The 13282-nt window shown below is 36.8% G+C and overlaps 2 protein-coding genes across 2 annotated transcripts; both read right to left on the bottom strand.

Moving 5' to 3' along the window:
- Nucleotides 1–6816: 6816 nt before the first annotated feature.
- LOC138880834 (uncharacterized) lies at nt 6817–7620 on the bottom strand. The gene has a single exon (XM_070161013.1). The coding sequence runs from the start codon at nt 7618–7620 to the stop codon at nt 6817–6819; it is 804 nt and encodes a 267-aa protein (XP_070017114.1).
- An 837-nt stretch (nt 7621–8457) lies between these two features.
- LOC138880833 (uncharacterized) lies at nt 8458–9249 on the bottom strand. Its single transcript, XM_070161012.1, has 4 exons — nt 9032–9249; nt 8844–8988; nt 8587–8762; nt 8458–8497 (listed from the first exon to the last, which is right to left on the bottom strand). Exons 1-4 carry the CDS (start codon nt 9247–9249, stop codon nt 8458–8460), a joined length of 579 nt encoding a protein of 192 aa, XP_070017113.1.
- Nucleotides 9250–13282: the final 4033 nt, after the last annotated feature.

Raw genomic sequence — 13282 nt, 5'->3', positions numbered from 1 at the left:
AGTCTTTCAATGTAGTACTTAATGGAGATCATCTGACTCCTATAAAGCTGCGAGCTGATTACATGGTATACCCAAAGGAATTTTTGATGTTGTTACTTGCCTATAATTATCCTTAGTTGCCTACCTCCGCGCCCTTGGGCTCATAAGGTTGCTTCTGAACTAAAATTTTGGCTATCTCCCAAGTGTCACATTCTTTTATCTTTGTAACACTTATAAAGTACTTTTAACTACCCCAAATCCTATCCAAATATTTCTCAAGGATCACGATGTCATTATATCTGCAAGACCAAATTCATTATGTTGTCTAGCCATAACTAGGCTCTTCCCAAATCAACTACTAACTACTCGTTAGTCCATTCTCATATCTATATTCTATATAATCTCTCTTGGGTTATTTTCTTTGTCTTAACTTACCACTCATACTGGATCCTTATATATCAAATGTTCATTCGCACTTATTTATCAATAAAATCTGGTGTGGGAACCCTTACTGCCTCTCCCCGGCGGCATGCTTGTATAATGTCCTGGAGTTGTAACATATCTGTAGGGTATGAATAAATGCAATCTCATTCCTTTCTACCACATTCTTCCTTTATTATTCCATAGTTACCTGAACCAGTAGCTCCGACTTAATACCATATCACAACATCTTCCCCCCTTTAGGAGAGTACTAAGACTTAGTGCTATGAAGATCTACCTATAGATGTTTTACGTGTTCTTCTTTGGCGTCTTTTCACATCATCAATGACCCTTACTCGCTTTATGGTAACCCTTCTACACCAGGTATAACTAAATTTCTTATGCACGAAGGTGACACTTAATGTCATTGGCACACTTAGTCCCTTAAGATTAACTCTGCTCAGAGTGCTTGCTTTAAGGAAGCGTCTTCCAAAATGACCTTTAAAGGTTATTCGCCTGTTGTCTATTCTATTATTTTTGGAACACGATCTCTGAAATTCTCACAATTCCAACTATTACCAATTCCTTTGATCCATTCATGATCGATTTTTTTTATCTTATTTACTGTCCCATACTAAATTCTATTACTACGGGGGTCTAACTTTTCCTTCTGGTAATCACGTTCGAGGCACCAACTCAATTCTCAAATAAGGATATAGCTTTTGGCCTATACTCTTTTATTGGCCCAAACCTGTCACCTCTTGTCTTTTTCTTCACTTGACTATAGACTATGTCATTCTGTCATATTTTGATTTACCGTTATCATCATTTATCACATCTTACTCATAATACTTCAATTACTCTCTTCTTATTCTCCAACTAATATTTCTGTCTATCATGTTATTATGATAACTTCAACAAACACTCTTTCACTTTTAGCTCCCCTTGCATCATCTCACTGGCTCTTCAGGACACCTAGCATTCTCTATTTACTAGGAACGAGAGCCATACAAAGGTAAATATTTATCCCTTCTAGGATTCCAGTGCCAATCTTCTAAATATTTCCAGACATTATAGTATTCATATCTACATGTAGTATTCTAGATTTCACCATCGGGGTGTCTCACAAGGAGAACTATTACCACATTTGCAACATCCTTCGGAAATGTTAGCTACTGATAATAATCTATCTACCATTTTGGGTTACTTTAACCCCAATTGGATCTTGCTGTCCCCTTCTTCTCTTAAAATATATTTGTCAACTCCCACATGGCATAACTAAGATTTGTGTGGCCAATTGTACATACCTCTGTTACTGTTGAAGGTAACTCAAAATGCTTATATTTCTCTGCTTGAATTGCAAATACTGATAATCTTTATTAGCTGGGTACCTCGTACTCTTTTTCAAGTTGCTTCTTTTACTTATTGAAACTTGTATCCACCTACTGATTCTCTCGTCTCTCTTTACCATATGGGTGGATAGATATTCATGCCTTGGGACTCCTTATCAAGAATCTCGCACATCTTAGTACACACATGATCTGCTGAAGACCATACATTTTGTCACGACCCAAACCGATGGGCCGCGATGGGCACCCGGTACCTTACTTAACAGAGTACCAACGTAACGTATTTTTCTTATTACATCATCATATACACGTGACATACGGGCCTAATAGGCCAACATAATCATTTATAAACTCAAAACATAGGCCGACAAGGCCGTACAATCTTTCACATACACGTCGTATGTCTACAAGCCTCTAAGTGTACATAAATGTCATAAAGGTCAGGACAGAGTTTCGCCATAACAAACAATACAAGTCTAAATCATACTAACCAAACAAGCAACTTCGAAGCAAATGGAGTGCACCAACATCTTCCGCTAAGTTGATAGCCTACTTGAAGGGCTCTCGACCTGTCTATCGGGACATGTGGGCATGAAATGCAATGTCCCTAGGCAAAAGGGACGTTAGTACGAAAAAATATACCGAGTATATAAGGCACATAAATAAGTACATAACAAACATAGAAAAAATATAGTGTAATTGACTCAACCTGTATGTCTGGATAACTCTGTAAATCATAAATTACTTTTAGCATCATGCATATGCGTCTGAATGTCATATCGCGCATAGGTACATGTTTCATAACATTATCATCCTCTGAGGGCATCCCATCATATCATATTGGCCACTGTGGGCAAAATCATCAACGTATACCGGCTGAATAGGTGGTGGTGCGTATATAATGTCATAACCTTTCCCATATCTCATATACACACACACACACACACACACACACATATATATATATATATATATATGTATATAACGCCATCTGGTCATGGGTCAATGTACGTGAATGCAATGCATGAAAAGTGTAGACATGTGAATTTTGACCCTCCCCAAGATTTTTTATATTTTAGCACGTAAATATTTAATTTAAGCTTAATATAGCTATTTCAACTAATTTTTACGCTTTTACTTTATTTTTATTACAAGAAAAATGAAAATTATAAAAATTGTTCCATTAATGTTTTGTTAGTCATTTTAACCTTGAAAAAATACAAAAAAATAGTTTGTTTTAATGGTCATTCTTATTTTAATAGTAGGACTAATTAATAAATTAGGTCGTATTTTAGTCCCGTTCGCGGAGAAAGTATAAAACTAGGGATCGAGCAACCCATTTTTAGGTTTAATTTTGGACCTAGCCCATAATTCCTAGGCCCATACCCCTAACTTAATCCCTACCCCTATATATAGTATCTAACACCTAAAATAAAGGACGCCTAAAAAATACACCTAAAAAATACATTGAAATCCGCCGTTGAGAAGAACACAACCCCCCGACCCCTCCAAAACTTCATCTTCTTCACGAAGCTTCCAGCGAAAAACAACACAGAACAGCCCCAAAAATTGTCTGGAATAAGCTGAAAATTGACCGTGAAATAACCCCTCAAACCTGACAAAATCAGTCGAGAAATAGCTCCTCTTAAACCCGCAAAATCAATTACTAAAATCATAGTTGTCATCACTCTTTAACCCCAAAATAGTAGCTCAGATTGTTGCTAATTCCATCGTGAAACAGAACCAAAACTTCAGTCGAGTTTGAGGTCGCCAACGAGATTCCGAGCTCCGGTCGTTGGTCAGACTCCTACGCTTCGTTCACCTTGGGAGTGTAATATTCAAGCCAAATTTGTCAATATAAATGTCAATCTTCCCATTTCATTCCGGTTTATATGGTGTTCGCTCAAGTTTTGGTGAGTCTGTTTGATACTTTTGTTATTCTTCATTTGTTTTTACTTTAATTTCTTTCTTCTACTTAAGAGTCTTAATCTACTTCTCTGCCCAATCTCCCATAAATGCCTTAGATATTTTGGTTTATTTGGTTTAATTGTAATTAGTTTACTAAATAATTTAATGTGTTATTTTTTGTATTGTGAAGTGATTAGTTAGACTAATAGAGTGGATTAACAAATAAAGAAGAAAGAGCAGGGGTTACAAAATTTAAGTTAGTTACTGTCAGGTTGGCTTAAGCAATTATTGCAGGAATAGAGATTTTGAAGACTAGTATCTAGTTTTGGAATTTGCTTATGTTTACTTATTTTTAGGATATTTTAATCCCATTAACATCCAATTTTGCTGCTTCAGGTCGGAGTAGTGATGTTAAAATCAAGAATTGATGGACTCGAGACTGATTTTGATTTAGATTAAGCATGAACCCCGTAATTCGCTTTAGTTGAATATAATTCCCTTATTTTAATAATTTGGGGGTGTGCCGTATTAAGCCAAATGTACAATTTATGGCCCTCAAAGTTTAGTTTCGAATTTTCTTTAAATTGTATTGAGGTGCACCGTGCCAAATAAAACCTCAAAAATGCATGACCCTCACTTAATTAATGCTTGAACCCTTAGAAATCGAGGTGTTCCATTAGTGAATTTTCCATGGCCCTCGCAAACTTGAAAGTGCGTAGTTGCTTTAGGCGCGATACTTAAAATTACCTTCCTAAACTTGGGTGCGCATTTATGTGACCCAAATCCAAATCTCAACAATGTTAGGTAAAATATGTCGAGGACCGCGGGTGCATTTATGTGACGTGGTGCAAGATGTATTTTAAATGACATTGCAATCTTCCTTAAAAATGATTAAATAAAGCGGTTATAAAGTTAAAATTGAACCATATGCTAAAACATGTATTAAAAGTAAATAGGCCAAATATAACAGTTGAGCGACCGTGCTAGAACCACGGAATTCGAGAATGCCTTACAATTTCTCCCGAGTTAACAGAATTCCTTATCCGGATTTTTGTGTTTGCGGACTGTAATACAAAGTCAATCTTTCCTCGATTCGGGATTTGAAACCGGTGACTTGGGATACCATAAATTATCCCAAGTGGAAACTCTTAATTTTAAATAAAATAATCTCGTTTCAATTGTCACTTAAAATTGGAAAAAACTCCCTTATACTCTTCCGGGGTGTAGGAAATAGGAGGTGTGACAGCTCTGGCGACTCTGCTGGGGAAAAGAACCCAGAATCTTTGGTTCAGGGTTCGAATTCGAGCTTAGAATAATTGTTATATTTGGCTTTATTTATTGTCTGATTTTATCTACATGTTTGGGCTTAATGTGCTAAATGTTGCTTTTTACCGCTTTGATATTATCTGAACTGTATATATAAACTGCTACGAAACCCCTCTCTTCTATTTTCTGAGGAGTGCACGCTGGCGTAACTTCTTTCTGTTAGTGTCATATCCCAATTTAGAATGAGGTTCGGACAAGTTACAAAGCCGGATGATCTTTTGGTTACCGGTACGCTGCCCCCCCTCGGCTCGACTTGTCCGCTCGGGTAAGCCAGGTCTAGAACAAATAAACCCAGGTTTTTAAACCTAGAATAACATAGCCTCATGCCGGATCCCTAGTAGGAACGCTTGTTTGCATCACGTGCATTTGATTTTGGGGACTCAACACTGGGGTTGGGTCCGTCTAGGACAGGTGTACCCAAAATAATAGACCATCTTGATGCATCCTATGTGCTACATGTTGCATTTCTTCAAGGGTTATTTGACAGACCAATGATAGTTGAGAGCAAATGAAAAAAAGAAAGAAAAAAAAAAGAGTGGTTGAAGTGTGAAGATAAAGCGAGTTGGGCTCAATTATGTTTTGTCACATTTTTGTTAAGGAAAAAAAGAGGTTGAAAAAACTAAGATTTTGCACTTTTTTATCATTTTTCGAAAAATCAAAAAAAAAGGAGAAAAGAAAATCCAATTTTTTTTACATGTTTCATCATTTTTCGAAAAAAAAAGACCAAAAGAAATGTGTTTTCTATAAATTAGTTGTTTTTTTATTCTCGCCCGTATCCAATCTGCCCGAACTACGCATACTTGATTCTCGTCTTTCGGGGCGTGATACGTAGGCAACCCACATAGGGTCCGGTCTTCCTAGTAAATCTTAGGTTTTTGGCTTTGCAGGGTCATAGCCAAATTTTGCACTTCTAGCCACTTTTTGGCCAAAAATGCCTCAATTATGTCTTGCATATGTCAAATAGGGAGATTTATTGTCTCACCTAGTGTTGGTTTGAGTTTCTTTTCATACAGTTGTGGATCTACTTACCGGGGTTTGAGCATGACAGACACCCCGTGACCATCCAGTCAGGATCGCTTATTCAGGAATTGCTTAAGAAGATCTTTCTTTTTATTTTTTAGGTTTTGAATTTTGTACAGTAATGTCGAGTTTTTTTTTATTATTGTACTTTCTATTTTGTATTTGAAAAAGAGTGATATAAATAAAAAATCCAAAAAAAAATTTTTTGCGTTTTTATATTTCCGTTATAAGTTTTCTTTAGAATACTAATTCTAGGAATAAAAAAAACCATTATTTAATTAATATTGCTTTTATATTTCCTTTTAGTACATTAAGACCAAAAACTCAAAAAAGAGAATTTTCTTTAGTACCTTTTTAAAGTTTTCTTTTAAGATATTAATTCCAAAAATCCAAAAAGATTTTTTTTTTGAGGTTTTTCTTTGGGAAATTGATGAAAAATGACTTGAAAAAAAGAAGCAGTTTTTTATCTTTTTCATTTCTTGTTTCAAAATCTTTTCTTCAGGATATCAAGTGAAAATTCAAAATATTTTTCTGTGGTTTAGCCTTTAGATTTCTTTCTTAAAAAAGAAAAAATATCAAAAAATATTTTTCTCTTGTAGTTTTTTTTTTGGTAATTAAAAGTTTTATTTACCAAGTAATATTTACACAACATCTCTCTCTTAAGCCTGATCTGGACATCAGTCCCAGATTCAGCTTGTCTTCTCAGTAATGTTCCTTCTATCTACTATACTATTTATACAACAGTAGGATAATAGTTTAACGCTAATAATCTTCCCTTCAGTCTATGCTTCATACCCCCTCGACAGTGAATTTATTAAGCTAGTTGTCTAGTAATTGCTTCAGCACTCCTTTGTCTTGCTTGAAATATTCGCTCATTCCTCTCTTGCCATATGTAGTATATGCTCCCAGGTAAAACTATTCTGTATACTTCTGCTTTACAATTCTTCCCTTTGCATTCCCTTTCATCCCATTCCAGTTCTTGTCCCCAGGTCATCACCTGCCTCTTTATTCCTTGCCATTCTAACATTGCTGTCCATACTTGTGCTGAAAATGAACATTTAAAGAATAAATGTTCAATAGTTTCTTCTTCACTGTTACATAGTGCACAAGCTGTATCTTCCAGTAGACCCCATCTCCCTAATCTTTCTCTTGTTAATAGACTTCTATGAGCAACCCGATATAATGTGAATGTCCATTTAGGCAATCCAGCATTATTGCATGTCATCCTCCTCCATGATACCTTTGTGAAGTCTCCTCTAAGCTTCAAGTACATATCCTTAATTGAGAATTTGTCCATTTGCCGCACCTTTTCTTCTGAGTACCCTACTTCCTCAAAGTATTTCTTTGCTTTAATTATTTTTTGGACTACCCATGATGCTTGTTTTGGTTGCTCACCCCAAGTAGTGTATCTCTTATAGTACAGGTGCGCCCATTGTATCCACATTTTATCTTTCTTCTTATTTAGACTCCACAGCAGCTTGCATATGGCTGCTTTATTCCATATGCCTATGTCCAATATATTCAATCCCCCTGTTGTTTTTGGCCAGCATAGTCTATCCCAAGCCAATAGAGCTTTTTTGTGACCTCCACCCTTCCAGTCCATAGAAACCTTCTGCATATACTTTCTATCAATTGGATCATTTTCTTAGGCAGCATAAACACTTGTGACCAGAATACTTGTATGGAAAATAGCACACTCTTAATTAGTTGAATTCTTCATGCATATGACAGGAATCTAGCAGTCCATGATTGAATCCTCCCTAGCATCTTTTCAATCAGTGGTTGGCATTGCACCAATGACAGCCTATTGGTACTTAGTGGCACTCCCAGATACCTCACTAGTAGTGACCCTTTAGAGAAGCCTAATTCTTGTAATATCTCCTGTTGTATCTCCTCTCTGACTCCCCAAAGAAGATGGAACTCTTATCAGCATTTGCAACTAAACCAGAAGCTTGGGAAAAGGCTTGAAAGCATTGGTAGAGTAGTTGCACAGACATAGTATCACCTCTAGAAAACAATAGGAGGTCATCAGCAAAGCCAAGTTGTACTATGCTCATTTTAGTACATTTAGGATGGTAATTGAAGTTTGGATTCCTCTTTAGCGTCTTCAGTAATCTGGTCAAGTATTCCATAGCCAATACAAATAAGTATGGAGAAAGGGGATCACCCTGCCTCAATCCCTTCTTTGCTTGGAATGGAGTTGTATGTTGCCCATTGATAATGATAGAATAAGACACACTTCTCACACATTTCATAATCCATTGGACAAATCTTCCAGGCATTTGCAAACTTTGTAGAACTTGCTCCATGTAGTCCAATTCAATTGAATCATAAGCCTTCTTCATATCAACTTTCAGCATACACCTTGGGGATATACTTTCCTGCCATACCCTTTGACTAGTTCATGACTTAATATGATGTTATCGTTTATCAATCTTCCCCGTACAAATGCAGACTAATTCCTGTCCACTATATCATTCATTATCCCCTGTAGCCTGTTTGTTAGCACCTTAGATATAATTTTATAAAGGATAGTATAGCATGATATTGGCCTATATTCAGTGATTCTGGCTGGATTTTTCACCTTTGGCACAAGTGTGACGTTGTGCAATTGATAGGTTGACAGAGCTGATCATTTGTAAAGAACTCCATCACTGCCTCTGTAACCTTGTCTCCAATCACAGACCATGCCTTCTTGAAGAATAAGGCATTGAAACCATCACAACCAGGTGCTTTGTTGTCATTAATACCAAGCAATGCCTGAAATACTTCCTTTTTAGATACATTTTTCACTAACTAAATCTGCTGCTATCTGTTCATCAAAGCTCCATCCCTCATCACCATTGGATTAATACCTGGCAGGTTCCTAGCTGATGATCCCAGTAGCTTCTTGTAAAAGCCAAGCACTTCCTCTTCAATCTCTTGCTTAGTTTGCACCATCTCTCCATTGTCCCTTATTAAACTCTTTATTTTGTTCTGAGAGTACCTGCTCTTCATGTTTGCAAAAAAATAAGCTGTATTAACATCACCTAATTTCAACCAGTGTATCTCTAGATTTTTGTTTCATGATACTTTCTTCCACCCCAAGCCATTTCTCTAGTTGAGCCTTTGTGTTCTTTTCATCTATTATCACATCTTCAGGTTGTCCAGGGTCTCTCATTTGCTCATGTAGTTCACTGAGATGCTGTCTACACCGTTGTATCTTGTCCCCTATTGCATTATACTCTGCTCTATTCAGACTTTTCATAGCTTACTTCACTTGTTTGAGTCTGCACCATACATCCTTCATGATATTCCTCTCATTTCTCTTTTGCCATGCTTCTTTAACTTTTACCAGAAACTCTTTATGCTTAGCAAGATGGTTTAGGAATTTAAAAGGCCTTGGACCTTTATCCTCAGTATCTTTAAAATTCATACACAGAAGAGAATGGTTAGAACAACCTGGATCCATTACCCTTACTTCTAAATGTGGCATTTGCATCATCCATTCAGCATTCCTCAAGGCTCTATCTATTCTGTTGTATGTGTGTCCATTTGTCCATGTGAAGTTCCTTCCAGTAGTTCTGATTTCTGTCAAATTATTTTGCTCAATGAAATCATTGAAGTCCCTAATCTCAGATTCTTGGATAGGGCTCCCAATTGGTCTATCCTCCCTTGCTCTAATGGCATTGTAGTCTCCCATTACCAGCCATGGCCCCTGCTGTACATTGCTCCAATTATTCAAATCACTCCATAAGCCTCTCCTTTCTTCTACTATATGAAGCCCATATACTGCAGTAAGGTTAAATCTCATGCTCATACTCTTTATTTGTACTATAGTGTGAATGTATTGGGAGGACTTCTCCAACTCCACATAGTCTATCTCACTGATGTCGCAGTTACTATACTCATAATTGGTAATACAAGCCCAACCTGGAGTGATTCTCCTTATTATTTGTAATGCCTTCTGCTCCTTTATTTTGTGTTCTAGTAGTGCTATCATTTTTACTCTATTACTTCTTATGAACCTCTTGACCTCTTTCTGCCTAGGGATCTTGTTCAAACCCCTAATGTTCCATGCAATAAGCATCATGCATGGATAAATAGAGGTTGTGGCCCCCCTTCTATTTCTTCTTGACTCCTTTGACTACTTGTTCCCTCTCCCATTTGTCTATGATAGGTCAGTTGCAATCCAGATTCTGCCAGTATGTTGAAACTATTTATCATGCTAATGGTTCCACCATCTAGCTTCTCCCTACTTCTAATCACTGATTCCCCTGTAGCTTTTTTCCATACTTGTTCCTGCTCTCCTGTAGCTAGTATCATCTCACAAGTACCTTTTTCCTCATTAAGCATAGTCTTATTGTTATTAGTTACTATGTTTTGTTGATTCCCCTTATCATTCTGATTCACTTTGGGTTGCCATTCTTGCTTCTGCTTCTACTGCTTTGTTTTGGCTTTATGTGCTGGTTGTTCTTTGTGACACTGGTGCCCTACATGTATGAAAGTATGACAAAATTCATGAAGCCAGTCATATGTCACCTCTTGCATAAATTCCCTTCCATTAGGATCTGTTACTTTTACAGCTTTTGGGAGAGCTTTAGTTACATCCATTTCAATTAGTACTCTAGCATAGGAAATTTGATCCAACTGAGTGGTACATGCATCTGCATATAGAGGAATCCCTAATCCACTACTTATGCTGCTCAGTAATTTTGCTCCCCAACAATTGAGAGGAAGTTTAGGGTACTTAACCCATATCGGAATAATCTGCAACACTTACTTGTTAAAATCAAATTCAGCTAACCATACTCATGATAATTGGCTTGTTATTAAGCATATGGGGACCAGAATATAGAACTTCATCCCTGTCGCTAATAGAGTTAAATCTTACAACAAAATATCCATCATTATGTAGATAGACTTTTGGCTTTATTGTAAAATTCCACGCTGATGCTATGAATCGCTCCATAGCTCCTATAGTTGGTGCACCTCCAACTACATAGAGTATCAGCGCTTGTTTCCATTTCTATGTCTCTTTTTCCACTTCCTCCTTGCACAGTTCAATTACTACCTCACCATTTTTTATAGTTGGTGCAATGAAGCATAGATCTATTCTTTTCGCCGCCATTCTATTACCTAGAAACAAGTTTGTCCACTTCTTTTGCTCTGATTCTGTATTCTCAGCAATTACTTCTCCTTGTTGTTTATCGGTGTCCTCCTTACCCTTTGTTCCCCTCACATTTTCAGCAGTTACTATTGGATTACTCACATGCATGTCAATTTGCTTTGATTTAGGGTTAACCTCAGTCAATTTATCTTCAACGGTTTTCTTCTCACTAACAATTACCGGTGCAATAGTCAGATTAGGAGGTGTTTTCACACCTCCTTTTTACCTACACCCCCGGGAGGGGATACAAAAGAGTTTTTTCCAACTTAAAGTGACAATCGAAACATGATTGTATTTATTTATTAAAAATTTAGAGTCACCACTTGGAATAATTTTATGGCGTCCCAAGTCACCGGTTCAAATCCCAAATCGAGGAAAAGATTGACTCTGTATTACAGTCCGCGAACCAAAAATCCGGGTAAGGAATTTTGTTAATCCGGGAGAAGGTGGTAGGCATTCCCGAGTTCCATGGTTCTAGCACGGCCGCTCAACTGTTATAGTTGGCCTATTATTTGATTTTACAAAACTTTTGAATCTATGTGCATTTTAACTTTAAACCGCTTTTAATTAGTTTAAGGAATATTTCAACGCCATCTAAAAAATGTCTTTGGACCGCACCACATGAAATGCACCCACAATTCGAAACACATTTTATTAAATGTTGTTGAGATTTGTATTTGGGTCACATGAAATGCACACCCGAGTTTAGGAAGATAATATTATTAAAATAACGCGCCTAAAGCAACTACGAGAGTTCAAGGCATTTTCTTTCTAAGCTAATTCAAGATTATTGCGATGCTAAATTTATGAACAAGATATTATTGGGGCAACTAGGCTAGCTAACATGATCCATCGCTTGGCCCAGATTCCTTATGGTTCAAGACCCACCTCATGGTCCATTTATTTCTTGCCAAGAAAGAAACAACTCCAATTTTTTCATCTACCCAATTAAAAGCATTTATTCAAGAATCAAGACTACGTACATCACAACCGAAATAAAAAAACTAAAACATGCTACTGAAACAACGTAGAATCACAAATCAACCAACACGCGCATCAAACTACCATAACACAATGAAATGAGAATGAAAATTGAGAAATGGACCTTTTATTGATGAACAAAGCCGAAAATTGCAAATCGATCGAGCTAAACAAAGCAATAATCCTTGGACCAAATCACCGAAATTGCAAACCGGAACATCGAATCGACACCGGAAAACTCAAAACCACTCCTCAAGCTACTGTTCACTGGAAGAGCAACGTGAGAAGGAATTCACGTGGGAAGGAATTTTTTCTTAAAGTCTGCGAATTTTGGCAAAAATTAGTATGGTGGTGCTACTATTTTTCTAATCCTCCACCATTTCAATTTCCCTAATCTCATTAATTCCCTGCCTTGTCCAATGTCAAATTCATCAAGAAATGTTCAAGCTGTTGCTAAAGCTAATAAAGGAATGAAGGATTTGTCCAATTAAATATTCAGTTCAATTGATTATTCGGAAGGAAATTTGAGCAGTTAATCGGAAATGCTCCAAACTCCACTCTCATCCCCTCCCTTTTGTATGATACTGCCAATCTTCTTTATTAGGCACAAATACCGGTATATTGTATTTTCTTTACCGAGCACAAGTTTTTCTGCATTAACAAAAAATCTCTTTGATTTTTGATCGTTAACAGCAAATTTGTAATCGCTCTTTCCCTTTTCGTGTACGTGGATTTGGAGCAAAATGGATATGGACTCTAAAGTCTTATGGTGTGAGATTGTTCCCCATATTTATGAGTGTGCGTGGGGCAGAGAATTCTCCAGGATGAGGGGGTCTACGCCATTTTTGTTCAAGTAGGGTGCGCCATTTTTTTTCTTAGAGTTGTAGGTCTGATTTTTTGTTGTATTTTTAGCCCTTCCTCTTAGCTCTAGGGGTCTAGGTATTTGTAGGGTTTTCTAGGTTAAGGGGTATGGGACTAGGAATTCTGGGCTTAGGAATTATGGGTTAGGTCCAAAATTAGGCCTAAAATAGGTTGATAGAGCCCAAGCTTTATTCATTCCCTGCAAACGAGATTAAAAATACGGTCCAATTTATTAATTAATCATACTATTCAAATAATTACTAAAATAATATTAACCATTAAAATAAAC

The sequence above is a fragment of the Nicotiana sylvestris genome, chromosome 11 (assembly GCF_000393655.2).
Source record: "Nicotiana sylvestris chromosome 11, ASM39365v2, whole genome shotgun sequence".
Taxonomy (NCBI): domain Eukaryota; kingdom Viridiplantae; phylum Streptophyta; class Magnoliopsida; order Solanales; family Solanaceae; genus Nicotiana; species Nicotiana sylvestris.
This window is presented reverse-complemented; position numbering and strand designations above follow the sequence as displayed.

Excerpts from the sequence above, each read along its gene's own strand:
- LOC138880834 (XM_070161013.1), bottom strand. The coding sequence starts at position 7,620 with ATGCAGAAGGTTTCTATGGACTGGAAGGGTGGAGGTCACAAAAAAGCT.
- LOC138880833 (XM_070161012.1), bottom strand. The coding sequence starts at position 9,249 with ATGAAAAGTCTGAATAGAGCAGAGTATAATGCAATAGGGGACAAGATA. Across the intron at positions 8,989-9,031 it reads GATACACTGGTTGAAATTAG|GTACTCTCAGAACAAAATAA; the intron begins GTGATGTTAATA and ends CATGAAGAGCAG. Across the intron at positions 8,763-8,843 it reads TGCCAGGTATTAATCCAATG|GCATTGCTTGGTATTAATGA; the intron begins GTGATGAGGGAT and ends GAAGTATTTCAG.